The sequence below is a fragment of the Trichosurus vulpecula genome, chromosome 3 (genome assembly GCF_011100635.1).
Source record: "Trichosurus vulpecula isolate mTriVul1 chromosome 3, mTriVul1.pri, whole genome shotgun sequence".
Lineage (NCBI taxonomy): Eukaryota > Metazoa > Chordata > Mammalia > Diprotodontia > Phalangeridae > Trichosurus > Trichosurus vulpecula.
This window is the reverse complement of record NC_050575.1, coordinates 125,554,930-125,571,935: the sequence shown is the minus strand read 5'-3', so window position 1 is coordinate 125,571,935 and position 17,006 is coordinate 125,554,930. Positions and strand designations below refer to the sequence as shown.

Sequence of the window (17,006 nt, the reverse complement as noted above, 5' to 3'; positions counted from 1 at the left end):
CATTTCTTCCAGTGATATCACAACTGCTTTCAGAACCAAATTATAAGTCACAAAAGAAAATGAGATTCATTATGAATAATCAAAATGTCTTGGGGTTTGTTTTTTACTTGGGGGACTTTTTTGGGGGGGAAGGGAGGAAAGGGAGGAAAGGGAGGAAAGGGAAGAAGAGAAAAGGGTTTTAGAGCTGAAGAGAGGATAATATAAATAATCTAGTCCAACCTCCTTATTTTACATATTATTATACTAAAAGGTTAAGTGCCTTGTCTGAGGTCACATGGCAAACCAGCATGACCAGAATTGAAACCCACATCTTTTGGCTCCAAATTAAGGGTCCTTTCAATTATATGACAACTGTTTCCTTATATTTCCCTCTGCAAATTGCTAATTTTGAGCATATACCTTATTCAATTGATTTGGCTCCAAGTGACTTTTGGTTGTTTTCTTAAACTAACTCCCCTTCCCCACATCACAGTAAAGGTTGAGAAAGGTATAACAATAGGCAAGAAGGTGCAGTAGAAAGCCTTGGAGTCAAGAGACTCTGTGTCTATTCCTATCCCTGCTACCAACTCAATGTAACAAATGACTTCAACTCCTTGTGTTTTAATTCTCCCTTCAGTCAAAAGCATGGCTTAGATTAGACGTTCTCTAAGGCAGTGGTGTCAAACTTGGATAGAAACTTGATCCTTGTGGGCCCCATACTGACTTAGAAATCCACAAATTAACATTTCTCTATGCTGTACTTGACTTTGTTAAGTATTTCCCAATTACATTTTAATCTGGTGGGAGAAGGGGGTGGGGGCCCCTCTGTTCTAAGGTCTCATCCAATTCTATGAATTTATGATTTTCAATATGTTATATAATAAATCGGTCCAGTGTTCCACATAGACTGAATTCATACTGTGGAGATGATAATGAATTTTAGGGACTAAAGAAGGAAAGAGTTTTATAGAATTTAGACCTAAAAAAGGGAAATCTGAAGGTGTAAGGAACTCTCATTTTATAAATGAGGAAACTGTGACCTAAAGGAGTGAAGGGACTCAGCCAAGGCACACAACTAGTAAGTAGCAGAGCTAGGACTTAGAACTAAGTCTTTTTGACTCCATATTTAGTACTAGTTTCCTTACCTGGCCTCAAAAAGCCCACTCTCTATTCTCAAATGGTTCACTCAGTCCAGTTAGGAGGCAGTATTAATGACGCAGGGGCAGCTAGATGGCTCAAGAGATAAGAGTGCTGGGCCTGGAGTCAGTCTCTATGAACTCAAATCTGGCCTCAGACATTTAGTGGCTGCGTGAGCCTGGGCAAGTCACTTAACTTCTATTTGCCTTAGTCCACTGGAGAAGAAAACGGTAAACCACTCCAGTAGTTTGCCAAGAAAACTGTCCATGTGGTCACAAAGAGTTAGCCACAACTGAACAACAATTAACAATGTACTCTGCACCACTACACTGCCCCATAATCAGCCAAAAGGAAACTGAGCAGCAACAAGAATATTTTTCTTTATCCCCACCCAGGTTAACATTTTCTCTGAATGTTTATGTTATTCTGTCTTCTACTTAAACCTAAGAAAATGGTGGGGACAGGGAAAGAAATACTTCCTTCTCCTCTTGATCTAGGCTTTCTGCCTTCCTCCCCACTCCACCTTCAGCCCACATGGAACTTTTGAGCAATGCAATCTTACCTCTGGGAAATTGGTCATGTTTACTAAAATCAGCTGAGGCGATTTCAGGGAGATTTGGCCGATCTGATTTAGAGCAAACTTTCCATCACCAGTTGTCACAGTTATGTGATCCAGGGACCCTGAGAGAGAACATTCCGCATTTCACCATTACCTTGTATTATTTGGTATAGGCTTTATATTCCCTTACTTGTATACATATTGTAGCCCCTTCCCTCACTCCTCCCCCCAAAAAGAACATAAACTCCTAAAAGGCAGGGATTATTTTGATTTGAGCTTTGTATCCCCCCGGCACTCAACACGGTTTTTTGAAAATAACAAACACAGAAAAGTCTGAATTAAACTGAATTTTTGCCACTTCAAAATTGACCTCTATACTGAGTCGCCACCAAGCTCACTTTTGCAAAATACCCATGCAAAGCCTGACAATGGCAAAAACTATCACAGTTATTTATACTTTAGTACTTCACAGACTGATGATTTCATTAGGACTAGTGTTCTCTCCCCTAACATAGATAATGGCTCCTCCAATTTTGGCCAGCATTCTGGTGATTTCTCTCCAAACATTAACTGGTCCTTGGATACCAGCCTTCACCTGTCATTGGGCCCATCCCCAAAGTCCTTCTACCTTGGATTGACCTGCCCAAATCTGTACTTTGTTGGCACAGCTGTAAAGCATCAAAGATGGTAGAGATATGTCTATAATCAAAAGCTAGAAAAATGTTTTTCCAAATTCCCTGATTTCCTGTGCAAAATACAACTACAACAGGTATAGTAGGGATCGATTGCTGTTGACACCTTTTGTGACTCAAAGAGAACCAAAGAAAGCAAAAGAAAATAAAAGGTCACTTGCAACTAAATTTTAGACTACTCTGGTCCTCTTATGTTATTATAATACAATACCTTGCCAGAGACATAAGAGCTGAGCTGAAGCCTTGATCTGAAATTGTTGCCTTCGTAAAGAGTAAGTTTGTTGGAAACTACCTAATTTAGCTACCAAAAGCAAAATAATGGAGACCATTGCTCTGAGTGAGTTCAGTCATTACAAAGGATTTTGTTAGTAGAGAAAGGGAAATGAAGGAGAAAAAAAATCTGGTCAATAGATGACGAAAAGGAGTTTGAATGTACCCTGTGCGTCGAGGGACTCCAATTCCACTAGGCTAATTGAATATCATGGTGAAACAAAAGAGAATGCCATGCTTAGAATCAAGAGGCTTGAGTTAAGGTATTAGCTCTGCCACTCACCAGCCCTATGAATAGTGAGCAACTGACTTCTTCTTCCTTAGCTTCCTCAGCTGTAAAATTGGGGTAATTATCTAAGCACTTATCCATGGTGTAGCAGAAGGAACAGAATTGGGAAATAAAGAATCACAGAATTTCAGAGATAAAAAGGAATTTCAGATGCTACCTAGTACAGCCCATACCCCCCAAATAACACCAACTACAGTATCTAATAGTTTGCTGTCCATTTTCTGCCTGAGACAAACCTCTTACAAGACAATCCACTCCACTTCTGAATAGCTCTAATTATTAAGATCCTACTATTATCAAGCCTAAATCTGCCTTTTCATCTTCCACCCACTGCTCCTACTTCTGACTTCTGTGGTTACAGAGAATAAGTGTAATCTCTCTTTCGTAATGCTTCAAACCTAGAAGAAACCTATCACGTTCTCCCTCCACTGGGACCCTTCTTATGACATTCTTTCAACCATTCCTTTTGTGGCATGAGCTCCAGGCCCTTCTCCCATTCTGGCTGCCCTTCTCTGGACCCTTTCCAGCTTATTACTGACCTTCCTAAATTGTGATGCCAAGAAACAAACATGATATTCTAGTTGTGGTCTGATCAAAACAGAATACAGCATGACTATCACCTTCTTCTTCTCAGAAGCTATGTTTTTCTTAATGCAGCCCAAGATTGAATTAGCTTTTTTTGATGACACATCACTAGTGACTTATACTGAGCTTACAGTCTACTAAAACCCCTAGTTCTTTTTCAGACAAATTGCTAACCATAACTCCCTCCATATAATACTAGTAAAGTCTGCTTTTTTCTTTTTTTGAGGCAATTGGGGTTAAGCGATACAGTAAGTGTCCAAGACCAAATTTGAACTCCTGTCCTCCTGACTCCAGGGCCTGTACTCTATCCACTGCACTACCTAGCTACCCCTAAAGTCTGCTTTTTTTGAATCCAAATGTAAGACTTTACACTTATTCTTATGATATTTCATCTTATCAGGTTCAGTCCAAAGATCTAGCCTGTTGAGATCTTTTTGGATCCTGGCTCCGTCATTCATGGAGTTAGCTATCCTCCAAGCTTAGCATCATCCGCACCTTTATCCAAGTCATTAATATAAACGTTAAACAGCACAGGAACAAGCACAGATCTCTGTGGCACTGTACTGGAGACCTTCTGCCAAGTTGTCACTGAACTACTAAAGGGTGTTCTTCGAGTCTGGTCATTTACCAAACTCCAGTTCAATCTATCTGTACTATTCTCTAACCTACCTCTGCCTATCTTTTCCACAAGAACAACAGGAAAGATTTTATCAAATGTTTTGCTTAAAAAAAAAAGGTCAGCTACATCTTCAATGTTCTTTTATGCACCAGATTAGTAATAAGGCCTAGGATGTGTTCTTGTTGCAAGGCTGCATCACATCTTTCTTTCACAAATGTTGGCTAAACTTATCTCTAATAATGTTCTAGAATTCTGCCAGGAATTGAAGTCAAGGTCACCGTCCTACGGTTTACAGACTCCATTCTCTTCCCTTTTTTGAAAACTAAGACATCTAACCTTTTCCAGTCTTGCAGCCCCTTTCCCGTTCTCCAAAGTCATTCAAATATTATTAACAGTGACTCAGAAATCACATATGCTAGTTCTTTCAGGAATGGAGGAGGTAGTTTATCTGGGTCAGGGGTCTTGAATTCATTAAAGGATGATAACATGCTCTCTAATTATTTCTTTATTACTTATTTATTTATATCTTCTAAGTCATTTCTGTCCTGTCTTCTCCAGTGCAAAGATCCCTTTCCTTGGCAGAGAAAACAAGCAAAATAAGAATTTAGGCAGCTATACTTTCTTTATGCAATCAGTTATGCCTGTCTCAACCACTCCAAGCAATGGTTCTTCTCTTTTCTCCAATATCACTTTTAAAACAGCAAGAATAACTTAGTCATGTCCCTGTCTTTTCTTGCCAGCATCAGCTCATTTTAAGTTTTGGTATCTCTAAAACTGTTGTCATAGTACCAAAAGGTCACTTCCTGGCTAATCTCCCAATTAGCTGCCATGCTACTGAATGCCTACCCTTTACTCCCATCTTGTCCAATTCCAGAATATAATCAAATCAATTCTGTCACTGCGCCTCCGTGGCTCCACTTCTGTAACAGCAATGTTGCTAGAAGCTGTTGTGGGGGTGAAAGACTAACAACACCAGCACACAGGAGGGCTACTAGCACGGGTTCTTTGATCTGCTTTTCTAAGGAAAGCAACTTCAAGGGGTTAACAATCTCACTTTAATTAAACATACATATATCATTTACTTAGTTCAGGGGGAAAAGTCAGCACCCTGAACTTCAGAGAGTAGACAAACAGAAATTACAAGCATGCATTATATAAACAGAGCCAATAACACAAACCAGTCTATCCATAGCAATACATACATAGTTACCACAGAGAGAAGCAACAACATCTGGGTTTTTCAAAGCTGGGGCGGGGGTGGGGTTGCTCCAACAGCTACCCAGAGTCTCATTTGGCCAAATCACCAACATTCTTCCAATGAGCGCGCGCCCAAAGGTGAAATGCTAACCTCTGAGTACATATACACACTTCTTCACAGTCAAAGGGAGTCTCAACCATGTGTCTCAAACTCACGTGAATTAGGCCTTCCATAAGCAGGTCATCAAAGACTTCCGATTCAATCAAAGATTCCTTAGTGCTGAGAAGCACTCCAAAACAAAGACAACAAAAAGTCCACTTTGCCATTACATTTGAAAGGTAAGACTCATCAAAGGTACTTGATTACTTCAGTGCTGAGAAGCACTCCAAAACAAAAGACAAAAGGCCCCATTTTACCTGCCCCATTCAAAGACAAGGCTCATTAAAGGCACTGGATGGCCTTAGCATTCCAAAAGAGAAGAACAGCAAAAAAAAAAAAAAAAGTCCCACCCTAATTACCCTAACAACTCCCCATTTCTGTCACTTTCAAATCAAGATATCCCTCCGTGACCACCACTCTACTAGATGGGTTTTCTCCCCCAAACTGTAATATCCAATGGCCTTTCCTAAACACTCATTCTCCTTGACTTCTCTTTAACACTGTCCATCACTCTCTCCTCCTTGATACTCTCTTCCCTCTAGGTTTTTGTGACACTTCTGTCTTCTAGTTCTCCTTTCTACTAAGTGCAAGAGTCCATGAAAGCTTTGTCCTGGATGCTATTCTCCCTCTATATGATTTTGCTTGGTCATCAACTCCCATGGATTCAATTATCACCTCCACACAGATCTATTTGTCCAGCCATAACCTTTCTCCAGACCTTACCTCCTCTCTCTTGACCTCCAGTTTTCCCATCCCTACCTGCTCATTGGACATCTAGAACTGGATGTCCTGTAGACATCTGAAATTCAACATATCCAAAAATGAACCCTGTATCTTTCCCCCCAAATCCTCCCTTTTTCCTAACTTCCACCATTCTGCCAGTGACCAAGGCTCAAAACCTGGGAGTCATCTTTAGCTCCTCTCAGTCTTTTACCTAATATGTTGCCAAGTGCTATCAATTGCAGAACTGACAGAATTGGAAGGTAGCTTCCAACATCTCTCATACATGCCTTCTTCTTCCCTCTGACCTTGCCACCACTCTGAGGCTGGTCCTCATCACCTCATGCTGCCACCACTGCAAAAACCTTTAAGTTGGCCTCTCTGCCTATTCATCCTCCACTAAAGCAAACCTTTCTGAAGCACAGATATGACCATGTTACTCCTTTATTTAACAAACTCTAGTGGCTCCCTATTGCTTCCAGGACGAAATATAAAATCCTTTGTTTGGCTTTTAAAGTCCTTCATAATCTGGACCCTTCTTACCTTCCCATTCTTCTAACACCTTACTCCCCCCTCCATATATTCTATGATCTGACACTAGCCTCCTCACTGTTCCTCACACAAGGCACTCCATCTCCCAACTCTGGGTTTTTTCACTGGCTTTCCCCTATGCCTGGAATTCTCTCCCTCCTCATCTCAGCCTCTGGCTTCCTTCAAGTCTCAACTAAAATTCCAACTTCTGCAAGGAGCCATTCCTGGTCCTCCTTAATGTTAGCACCTTCCCTCTGAGATTCTCTCTTATTTTTACTGTTAAATATGTTGTTTGTACAAAGTTATCTACATGTTAGCTCCTCAATTAGACTGTAAGCTCCTTGAGGGCAGGGACTAGTTTTGCCTTTCTTTTTATCTCTGGACTCAGGACAGTGACTGGCACATGGTAAGTGCTTTAATAAATGCTGGTTTGCTTGACCTGAGGGTAGGGACAATCTTTGCTTTTATTTTTGTATCTCCAGTACTCAGCACATAGTAAGCACTTGCTAATTTTTCATTCATTCATTCATTTCCTACTTTGTATTAATTCTTTGTATTAATTTGTGTTAATTACCTGTTCTTATTTCTATCCTTTAGATATCTTCTTAAAATCTAAGTTGATTAGCAGGTTCTCTGTGCATCCATATTGGTTGTTTGAAGGGACCAAGTTGGGTGCATATCAGAATTGTTCCCTTCGTAAGTCAGAGCTTGGATTCAAATGCTTTATGTCATCTTAAGCAAATCAATTCACCTCTCTTGGACTCATTTTCTCATCTAAAGTGAGAGTTGGGAATGATCTTTAAGACTCCTTTAGGCTCTAAAACCAATGATCCTACTTTACAGGAGTATTTTGAGGAAAGAACTGTAAAATATCAAGCTGGTGCCAGTGTGAGTTCTTCTTCTTATTATTCCTTCACAAAAATCACTCAGAAACTAAGAAGATGAAGGGAGAAATGCTTTCTAGTGCATCTTAATTCCACTCTGCTTATTTGTCATGACATTCTTTGCCAAAGAAAGTACTTCTGTGATCTTAGTGGAAGTCTCATCATGGTGTGGTGAGGAGAGTAAGCAATAGAGTCAGAAGACCTGGATTCGAGCCCCAGCTCCAACACAAACTAGCTGTGATACCAGTGACAAGTCACTTCATTTCCATGGACCTTAATTTTCCCACTTGCAAACAGGGATAATAATCCTTGTCTCCTTACCTCAAAGGTCTGGTGAAAGGAAAGTACTTTATAAACTTTAAAGTACTCTAAAAACAGGTGAAATGTTTAGTTTACATTGATGATAGTTATCACCCCTTATGCTCCATAGCATATTAAAGTCTTTCCTCTCATTGGTCCCCAGCAAGGATCTTGCTCCTCCTCTTTTCTGCCCTTCACATTCCCTGAGGTTAACATTTAACAAACGACACTCAATGGCCCCTCTCTGCCAGTCCAGCAGATCTTCTCTGGTCAGGTGGAGCAAAATTTACCGGCCAATTTTAGGTATCATATTTCTCCCAGAGCTCCCCCTCTACTTGCTCTCTGGTTTTAACTACAGAATGTTAGCGGATAAAACACACCAGGGAAAGGGGCCACCTTTTATTCATTTCATACCAAAAACAATAAGGAGGGTTAAAATAAACAGTTAAAGAGATTGAATGGCATACTCTCCTGTCAGCAAAGACAGCTATATCCCAGCTGACAAAGGAGTAGAATGGTCTTCTTCCTTAATGCTGGTTGTATCTTACAGCTCAGTGTGTATATAATGATGTTTACAAATGGAACCATATGTTTTTCTCTTTGTTTGCTCAAGAGCAACTTAATAAAATATTTTCAATTATCTTATATAAAACAGCCTATCCTGAAGGGGAATGGACGGAGGGATCCCTGCCCAAACTCCCTCACCTCCAGAGATGCCAATGAGCCTGACACTAGGTTGATGACAATTTCCAAAAGGCTCATTTAGTGGAAATTGGATTTTTCCTGCCTTGCTGACGTGCAAGCTGACAACTTGCCTCTTTGTCACATCTGCAAACAGTTCTCATAGACATTTCTGACATTTCCCACTTACAAAAAGCCATTTTCAGGAAGTTATTAACCCAAACGGATTCTCCCTGGTCAAACCCAGGATGTAGAAACTCTTTAGTTGGAAATTTCAAGGTTACAGTCATTCAGTTCCCAGTGAGTGATGAAAAATAATACGCCAGAAGAAATCTGAGGATGCAGATCAAAGCTCTTGGTTCTAATTACTTATTGTGTGGCACAATGGACAGAAAGCTGGCATCAGAGACAAGAAAACCTGAGTTCAAGTCTTATATCTGAAACACACTGGCAATGGGACCCTAGTCAAGTAACTCAACTTTTCAGTGATCTGGGCAGCTCCCTAAGACTAGAAATTGCAGAGGTAAAGAAAGTTTCCTCCCCCCAGAGTTCCCTCTATCAATGAAACCACAGGTTAAGTCCTTATGCCTGTGAATTCAATTTACAGCAATAACACATTGGATAGCAATATATATGTTACTAACCTGGAGAGGTTCTTATATTGAGATTTTTGTTGAAATTATCCTTAAGGGCTTCTACCACAGACTTCATTTCCACATCTACCTCTTCTAGACGGATTGTGTCCTCCACCAAGGATGCATTAATGTTGACTCGGGGCTGGGGATGTCCTTTAGCTTTGGCTAGGAATCAAACACACAATGAACACAGGCAGCAGCAACAGCACTAACATCAGCAACCACTGGACTTAAAATCCTTTAGAATGTAAGTTCCTTGAGGGCAGGGACCCATTTTGCTTTTTCTTTGTACCCCTGGTGCTTAGCACAGCTCCTGACATATATAGTAATCCCTTAACAAATGCTTGTTAATTGGTTGACTGGGCTCAGAATCAAGACACCTTGAGAGACCTCAGACCCAGTCTGGGTTTCAACTCTGCCCCTTAATATCTATATATTAAGCAAATCATTTCCCCTCACCAAATCTCAGTTTCTTATTCTGCTAAATGAGGATAGTAATAACCTGCCAAAGAAGCACTGTGGTATGGCGGAGAAAGAGCCAAGCTCAGAGGCTGGAAAATCTGCATTCAAGTCCGACAGATCACACTTCCTGGCTGTGACCCTGGACAAGTCACTCAACCTTTCAGTGCCCCAGGGAATTCTCTAGAACTTTAAGGTGTCAAACATTTACTGATGGTTAGTTTATACAACAGAGCTCCTTATACCAATGAAACCACAGGTCCAGAGAAAAAAAAAATAACTGTCTTCCCCACCTCCCAGGGATTTTTGGTAAAGAAAACACTTAGTAAATAGCAAAGTACAACAGAAATTTCATTTCTTGTCAGGCCTGTTCTAGAGGTGATTTTTGTTCAGCTATAGGCCTGGAGTTAGGAAGACCTGACTTCAAATCTGGCCTCAGATAAGTACTTACTAGTTGTGTAACCATGGGCAAGTCACTTAGCCCTGTTTGCCTCAGTTTCCTCATCTGTAAAAACAGGGCATAACAACAGTACCTACCTTGAAGGGTTATTGTGAGGATAACATAAGATCATAAATGTAAAGGCATATAGTAAGTGCTATATAAATGTTAGCTGTTATTGTTATTATGAAGATATGAGACTTCACATAAAAGCTATTTTGTATGTTGTGGCTTATGGTCCCTTCCAACTCTAGCACTGTGTGTTCAAGGACTGCTTTCCATTTTAATATACTGTGTTCTATTGCCCCAGTATTCTATGTGCTAAAGTCTCTCTCAGTTCTAACAGATTCTGTTCTAACTCTGTAAATAATGAACTATAATTATTATCATAAGCTATGGTCCTTTCCAGTTCTGTTCTTCTGTGTTAGTTCTATGACTGTATCTGTAAACAACAACAAAAAAAAAAAGAAGAAAAGAGAGATTAAGGTATGGTTTCCATACCTTTGGCTTTCTTGGTAGCAAAATGTCGGATGGGCACAGCTGGATAGGCCCCACATTGCTGGCAGTCATTCCAGGTTATACTCATACTCCTCAGCCTAACTTCTGAAATAGGCCTTGTCAAGACTGAAAGAGAGTTGCAAAACCCAGGCTGCACCCAACGAAAGCATCTTAGTCCCAAAGCCATGGTTTAAAACGATCTTTGAGAAACCATCTACGAAAGAAAGAAAATCCTTTCAAAGACATGAAATAAGCAGTGAACACTGAGGCAAGAGGCCATTCCAGCAACCTGAACCTTGTTGACTATAATGAAATACTTATGTGGAAAAAATATACAAAATTGTAACTATGCTGTACTGTAAACAGGGAGTACAGATTATAGGAGGTAGGTTTTAAGCTGATTTTTTTAAAACCCTCAACAGGCACAAAACGATGGGAAAAATTACATGACAGCTTTTAATTAAAATTGTCTTCTGCTCCATATGCACTGATTACAAATTAGAATGTACTTTTCTTTGCTACAAGTCTAAAGCATGGATCAGATCTGAGGCTTTTAATGTTATTGGTGCTAGAGCTCTGGAAGATGCCATTCTCCTCTGTGTAAACACAAGTTACTCATTATATTTCTATAGTTTTAAACCCTCAAAGATTTCCCAGCCTGCAGCTACCTCTGTGATAGAACTACATAATTGTTGAATAGCAATGTTGTATTCATAGCTTCAGAGAGAAAAGGGGGCTCTCTCACACAGCTGGGGAATGCAGGGAGATAATATAACTTAGTGAGTATTTTGTTCATTCGACAAATATTTCTTGAGCACCTGCTATGTGCAAGGCACTGTTTTAGATGAATAAATTAGCCAACACCCTGAGTCTGCCATCTTTACCAGTTAGTTCCAGTTTTCATCTTATAGACTCCCTCTCAAAATAAATGAGCCCCTCTAAAGAAGGAATGTGATACAGTATAAAGGGATGACAATTGGGAAATCTGGGTTTGAGTCCTGGCCATGCCACTCACTATGTCCCCCTAAGAGCCATTCCCCTTCTCAGGGTCTTGGGCTCCTTACCTGTATGATGATCTCTAAGGCAACTTCCAATTCTAACATTCTCTGTTCCAACATGTCATATTCTAAAGTCCTTTCTATCTGGAACTTTCTATAATGCCCTGGGCTTTTTCTTTCAAAGACTCATATTTCAGTGTAAATCAAGTACAAGTCACATAGATCTATGACTTCAGACTGGAAGACTCTTGGATAGCAATCCATCTATGACTTAGTAGCTAAGTCCTTAAGAGCTCAATGCCTGAGACACATAAATTGCATAAATTCACAGAGCAAGTGTTAAGAGTTGTGATATGACCCCAAGTATTCCTGATTCTAAACCCAGCATTCTATCCTCTTTGCCATGCTGCTTTTAATAGTCACCATTAATTTAAAAAAAAATGTAATTGCATGGCCTTTCCAGAGATGCAAACTAATGGGTTAAACATGAATAATTCCTCCTCCTGTTACTATGAACACACCAATTTTGTAAAAGTAATTAGCATTTCCTTCAGCAAAGGATGCAGGACATTGCCCAGCTATGCAAGGAGCCAATAGGAACAAATTCTGTCGGGAATTTATATCACCAGGTACTAGCAGTATCCTGCTCTATTTTAGCAGAGCTCTACGTAAAAGGTTGGCTTCGGGTAAGGTTTCTATATCTGGGCTTCTGCCAAATATGGTCACTTTTTAACCCATACCCATGTCCAAATATGGGCTTCTAATTATGTGCAGGGTTTGGTTTTTTGAGGGGGGAAGGGGGAGGTGTTAGCGGAAAGAAGAATTGTTTGAATTTTTTAATCTACCACGTGCCTAAATCTGCCTGCTCAATTTGAGACAAGCTTCCCTGGTCCCCCTATTTACAAGTCATAATAGAAAGCAGTATAGCAATAAAAACTAGAATTGGGTTAGAAATAAACAACCTTTGGAAGAAAATGCAGAACCCAAAAGTAGAACTAGTACAAGAGAACCGGAAAACAGCCTCTATAAATAACCTGCATTACTGAAACATTTAAGGCTAAGATTTTAATTGCACGTAAGTCAGGAAATTTGAAAGGAGAAGTTCAATAATGTTACTAGCTTGTCAAGTATACAATGATACATTATTATATATATATAGTAGACTAAAAACAATGTTTAATTACACACGCAAAGAAAAGGAACTGCAGGAGATTTTTAAAAATAGTATATCAGAATTAAAAGAGACCTTGTAACAACATTTTAGAAAATAGAACAAGCACTGGCTGAGGAATCCAAACAGTGATTCAAACCTCAGCTATGCTACTTACTTCTTGTCTGTGTAACACTAAACAAGGAAGTCATTTCACTGGGTCTCAGTGTTTTCCTCTCAAATTATTTCTAAGGTCCCTTCCAACTCCAAAGCCTATGAAATTTAATCATATAAGAGATGGAGATAACCTTACAAAATAGTGTTAAATCTGGAAGGGATCTTGGGGAAAAAATAGGGCTAAGGATCTCAGAACATAAGACGTTAGGACTTTAGAGCCAGAAATGCCTTTAGACATAAAATGTCAGAAAAATTAAATGTCAGATCTGAAAGGGATCTCAGAACACAAATGCTAGAATCGACCTCAGAAAAAGAATCTTAGGCTCACAGATTTACAGCTCAGCCCCTTCATGTTTTAGATGAAATGAAAGTCCACAGAAGTGAAGAGGCTTACCCAACGCCTCAGAGCTACTGGGCAAGACCGCAGGCCTCCCAAGCCAAAGGCCAATGATCTTTCTATAATACTACTCTGCTTTCCAGGTGTCACTTCCAAAAAAGTGCAACTAGTTACAATTTTGCTACATATAGTCTTTTCTTTATACATTTTTAAAAGTCAAGACCAACTTTCCAAAAACCTCATCTCTAAAATCCTAATCCCTAAACCACTCTTCCTTCTCTACCAACGGGGCAGATGTGGACCTACATCACTGCCTGATTCAAGTTTTACCTTCTTCCTTTCCTTCGTTGTCCAATGAAGTGTTCAGTAAGTTAAGGAAATAGAAAATGACACGTGATGAGGTGGCTAAGCAATCCAAAAGGACCCAGACAATCAAGTTGTCTTCTGAGTATCATAAGGATTATCCAATTTTAGTTTTGCAACTAAGAGACAAGTTCTCTTCAGAAAGACTTTGAGAATGGTAGTTTTCCCAAGTTTCTCATCAATCAGTAAAGGAAGTAAGGCAGGGTCAGCTGGAGGGGAAAAGTTTGTGATTAATGAAAAAATAGTAAGTGCCTACCCAGCACTAGCGACTGTGTTAGGCACTGAGGTTACAAAGACAAAAATGAAACAGTCCCTGCCCTCAAGGTAGTGACGTTCTACTGGAGAAGATAACACCTACATATATAAACATATTTTAAAATATGCGAAAACACATAAGGTAATTCAGCAGGGGAGGGAGGCACCAGGAGCTAGGGGAACCAGTAAATGTCTCACATAGGAAATGATGTTTGAGCTGAGTATTGAAGGAAACTAGGGATTCTAAGAAGTGCATTGCTGTCACTGTGAAACGAAACACAGAAATGACATGTCTGGCCTGGGCAGTTTCGAGAAACAGGCAAGAAGGTCTGTTTAGCTGAAGCACAGTGAGTGAACATATGAGTAACATATAAGAAGCCTGCAAGATATGCTGGAGTACAAAAAAGGATCAACTCCATTGGCTTTAATCTCCCCACGTATAAAATGAGGGCATTAGATTTCTTTATCTCCAAGGTCCCTGCCATCTAAAGCAAAGAATTTGGAGTCAGAGTATATGGATTTGGACAAGGTCCACAACAACAGCTTAATATATCACTTTAAGCTTTACAAAGGACTTTACATATATAAATGTAGAGGCAAAGGTAGGGGCAGGTGTCATCATCTCCATTTTACAGGTGAGAAAGCTGAGGTGAAGAAAGGTCCAAATAATTGCCCTAGTAACTTATTCGCACACCAAATAAGCATCTCCCCTGACTGCCCCAGACCAGCACACCTGGCATTACATTGCCTCTCTAATAACATAAATGATGGGACTGAACTAGATGATCTCTAGAGATGGAAAGAATCGCACAGCCAATCTGAGTGGGTCCACTACAAATTTGTTACACAGCCTCAACTGGGCCCTCACTGCTGCTAGGTAATCCTTCCATACCTGCCTTATCAACTCACTACCCCACTCTCAGAGACTCTTCCAAACCTTTTCATCCCTCCTCAAACCTTGTATGGCTCCCCCCTCCTCACACTCTCTCAGCTGAGAACCTTGACTCATGTTTTACAGAAAAAAATTGAAGCCATTCACTGCGAGCTCCCTCTTCTCCCCTCTTCATCATCTCCGATCACTCATAGAGTGACCTTCTGTCACTACCTCCTTCTTTACCTCAGTCTCACATGAAGAAGTGGCCAAAACTCAATGGCCTTTTCTCAGTCTTCATTCTCTTCAATCTCTCTGTAGTTTTGGTGCTGTTGATCACTCTCCTCTCCTTGATACTCTCTTTTCTCTAGATTTTCCAGACACCACTCTCTCCTGCTTCTCCTTTTACCTATCTTACTTCTCTTTTTCGGTCTCCTTTGCTGGATCCTCCTCCAGATCATGCCCTCTAACCATAGATCCTGAGCCCTCTTCTCTTCTTCCTCTATACTACTTCACTTGGTGATTTTATCAGCTCCCATGGATTTAATTATTACCTCTATCCGATGATTCTCAAATCTACCTAGCCCGCCCCAACCTCTCTGTTGACCTCCAAACTTGCATCTCCAACTGCCTTTCAGACATCTCAAACAGTATATTCAGAAGATATCTTAAACTCAACATGTCTAAAACAGAATGCACCTTTCCACCTAAACCCTCCCTCCCTTCTACTTTCTCTATTATTGTAAAGGGCATCGTCACGGTCCTAGTCCCTCAGCCTTGAAACCTAGGAATCAGCCTGAGTTTCTCACTCTCTCTCACTGCCTATATCCAATCTGTTGCCAAGGCTCACAGATTTCACCTTTCCAGTATCTCTCATCCCTTTCTCTCCTCTGATGATTCCCACACTCTGGTGAAGCCCTTGTCACCTCATGCCTGTATTACTGCAATAGCCAGCTGGTGGGTCTGCCTGCCCAGTTCTCTCTACCCACTCCAATCCAACCTCCATTCAGCCATTTCCTAAAGCACAGGCCCAACAATGTAACCACCCCTAGTCAATAAACTCCAGTAGTTCCCTATCACCTTCAGTATCAAAAATACAAAATCTTCTACTTGCTGTTCAAAGCCCTTCATAACCTAGTCTCCTACTTACTTTTCCAGCCTTTTTATACTTTCCTTCCCAACATGTACTCTTCAATCTGGTAACACTGGCCTCCTGACTGTTTCTTGAACAAGACATTCCATCTTTCACAAGTGGGCATTTTGTTGGGCTGTCCCCTATGCCTGAATGCTCTCCTTCCTCATCTCCATCTACTCTCTTCCTTGGCTTTCTTTATGTCTCAACTAAAACCTCTTCTTTTATAGAAACCCCTTTCCAATCCTTCTTAATTCTAATGCCTTCCCTCTGCTAATCATTTCCTATTATCTTACACATAGCTTAATCATATATATTTGTTTGTCGTCTCCTCCATTAGATTGTGAGCTCCCTGAGGGCAGGGACTATCTTTTGCCTCTTATTTTGTATCCCCAGAGCTCAGCACACAGTAGGCACTTAATGTTAACTGATTGAGAGAGTCTTGTTTCCAGCACTAAATCATATGATTCTATGATCCTTACTAGAAGCTGTAGAAAATTATGACTTTCTTGGGTTTCAATGCTCTAGGTCAGAAGTTCTCAAAGTGTGGTCTCCCCGGAGAGGAAGGTGTCCCCCAGGTCAAAACTATTTCCGTAATAATACTAAGATGTTATTTTCCTATTAAAATATTCTTCCTTTTTCCACTACGCATCTGTTTGAGGTAAGATTTTCTTCATATACCACAACCATAACATATCCTGGCAGATTGAAGGCAGAAGCAGATATGAGAATCCAGCTGTCTTCTATTAAGCCAGATATTAGATTTGCAAAAAATATGTGAAGTAATACCATTCCTCTCACTAGATTTTTTTGCTTTGGAAAATATAGTTATTTTACATATTAATATTACTTATGCTCATACATAATGGGTTTATATTGCTATTTTGAAATGAATTAAATATTTTAAAATTCTTTTAATTTCTAACAGAATAAATATCGACAGACATAACCCACATAAACAAAAGCTCTTCATGGTCCTCAATAATTTTTAAGAGTGTAAAGGGACTAAAATATTTTGCGAACCGCTTCTCTAGGTCACAGATTAGGCATAGACTCCACTCTCAGCCCTCAGCCTAGGTCCGGAGTAAC

General features: G+C 40.1%; 1 protein-coding gene across 1 annotated transcript in view; it reads right to left on the bottom strand.

The window, feature by feature from the left end:
- Positions 1-17,006, bottom strand: part of MRRF (mitochondrial ribosome recycling factor) — a 54,298-nt gene that overhangs the window by 36,566 nt on the left and 726 nt on the right. Inside the window, exons 2-4 of the mRNA XM_036750548.1 lie at positions 10,638-10,848; positions 9,248-9,403; positions 1,679-1,797 (exon numbers count right to left, since the gene is read on the bottom strand). Of these exons, the coding sequence (XP_036606443.1) occupies positions 1,679-1,797; positions 9,248-9,403; positions 10,638-10,821 (459 nt within the window). The 5' untranslated portion in view covers positions 10,822-10,848. The remainder of the gene's footprint in view (positions 1-1,678; positions 1,798-9,247; positions 9,404-10,637; positions 10,849-17,006) is intronic.